Here is a 2,106-nt window from a genome sequence, read left to right as displayed (position 1 = left end):
GGCGAGTACCGCAGACGATGGAACGATGAGCTGTATGAGCTTTACAACGATATGGACATAGTGCAGCGAATTAAAATACAGCGGCTCCGCTGGCTTGGTCATGTCGTTCGAATGGACACCAACGCTCCAGCTCGGAAAGTATTCAACTCGGAACCCGCTGGTGGTAGCAGAGGAAGAGGGAGGCCCCCACTGCGATGGAAAAATCAGGTGGAGAAGGACTTGGCTTCACTTGGCGTTTCCAATTGGCATCAGTTGGCACAGAGGAGAAACAACTGGCGTGCTTTGCTGAACTCGGCCAAAATCGCTTAGGCGGTTACAGCGCCAAAAAAGACGAAGAAGAGAAGATAAACTAATCGATTGATATTCTATTGTAAGCATTAAAATTAATAACAAGTTAAAACAACAAGTTTTTTTTTTTTTTGTTTCCATTTTCTACTAAAATAAATTACAATATTTAATTAGCACTATCCAAGGTTTTGTCGCAAAGATTTTGTATATTCCTCTCAACCAATATAGCCGTAACCACTGGGATAATAACCACCGTTACTGCCGGCACTTGCGCTTGCAGATGATTGACTGCTTGCAGATGCAATTCCTCCACCGGGATATCCTCCATATCCTCCACCGGGATATCCTCCACCGGGATATCCTCCATATCCTCCACCGGGATATCCTCCAAATCCAAAATCGGGATATGCATGGCGTGCTACACGTCTTAGCTGCTGCGGTTGATATTCGAAAACGACGGCCGCTGGTTGTTCAATACTCAGTAGCGTTTCACGTTGCACGGGCACCCCATGGCACATCACAACGAGCAGGCAAAGTGCCAAGCAAAAATTGACGGTGGATTTCATTTTCAAATCGGCCTGTTTTCTTGCACAAAAATATGATTGTTGTTTGCTGTTACAAAAATACTCGACTTCTGATTATCTACAGCAAATTGCTGATTATTTTATAGATGCAAATTGGCGAAAAGCAGTTCGATAAGTAATTGAAGCTGGTAAGGCGGGACGAGATATCAATTCGAGTTTGAATTTGTGTGACAAGATGAAGCCGCTTTTTACATACATATACAGTACATAAGTACATTTTCTAATAGCTTAATATGTAAGTATACATTTTTTCTATATAAGATTTTGTTTTACTTAGGTGATTGTTAGGCTTAGGTTGTTGTTATTTTTCATATTTACATATATACATACATACAGTCAGTCAATAAAGTTTACGTACAGCGAATTTTTTACAATACGGGCAACTATTTTTTAAATATTTTAATTTTCGATAATTTTTTATAAAAATATGGTTAATTCTGCTACAAAAAAAAAACAAAAATCAGAGTTCCAAACCTCGTGCAAAATTAAAGAATATTCTGCAAAATTTCATTCAAATATTGCACTTTTTAGTTACGCTCTCTAGAAAAAAGTTGAGTATGCAGTTTTTTAGCCCATTCAGTTTTACTATAACAAAGTGCAAGTTTGAGGTATCTAGGACTTTCCATTGATTTTTAGCATTTTTTTTGTTGAATGTGTCGCTCCTATAAAATAATGTTTGATAATTTTTTTATATGGAAAAAATGTGCGACACCTTCAACGAAAAAATTTCCCAAAAATCAATGCTAAGTCGTAGCTTCCTCATAGTTGCACCTTACTATGAATACTGAATAGTCAACTTTTTTCTAGAGGGCGTAAGCAAAAAGTGCAATATTTGAATGAAATTTTGCAGAATTTTCTTTAATTTGCACAAGGTTTGGAATTTTGATTTTTGTGGTTTTGTAGTAGTAATAAAAAGTTTGCGAAAAATAAAAAAAAAAATAAAAAATAGTTGCCAGTATTGTAAAAAATTCGCTGTACCAAAACTTTATTGACTGACTGTACATATGTATATGAATATTAAGAAATATGTTGGATATAATTTTAAAATGATGGGCAAATTAACGAAGTGGTGGCAGCTTTATGGTAACTGCGCAAAGATTCGAGTATGGTGAAAATAATTCCAGAGGCTTAATAAACAAACGACTTTAGAAAGTGGGGATTTTTTCTATAAGTAATAATATTATTTAATAATTCATGGGTTATTAACACTTCCATCGATGTTTTTGCAAACGCA

General features: G+C 35.9%; 1 protein-coding gene across 1 annotated transcript; it reads right to left on the bottom strand.

The window, feature by feature from the left end:
* Positions 1-421: 421 nt before the first annotated feature.
* On the bottom strand, positions 422-945 carry Listericin (listericin). Its single transcript, XM_017617295.1, has one exon. It carries the CDS (start codon positions 852-854, stop codon positions 504-506), a length of 351 nt encoding a protein of 116 aa, XP_017472784.1. The 5' UTR covers positions 855-945; the 3' UTR covers positions 422-503.
* Between the last annotated feature and the right edge of the window lie 1,161 nt (positions 946-2,106).

This window comes from Rhagoletis zephyria, unplaced genomic scaffold, assembly GCF_001687245.7.
Source record: "Rhagoletis zephyria isolate East Lansing unplaced genomic scaffold, Rhagoletis_zephyria_1.1 Rzeph_scaffold_01380, whole genome shotgun sequence".
In the NCBI taxonomy this organism is placed as follows: domain Eukaryota; kingdom Metazoa; phylum Arthropoda; class Insecta; order Diptera; family Tephritidae; genus Rhagoletis; species Rhagoletis zephyria.
This window is presented reverse-complemented; position numbering and strand designations above follow the sequence as displayed.

What these genes read in the sequence shown, in the direction of transcription:
- Listericin (XM_017617295.1), bottom strand. Translation starts at nt 854, where the DNA reads ATGAAATCCACCGTCAATTTTTGCTTGGCACTTTGCCTGCTCGTTGTG.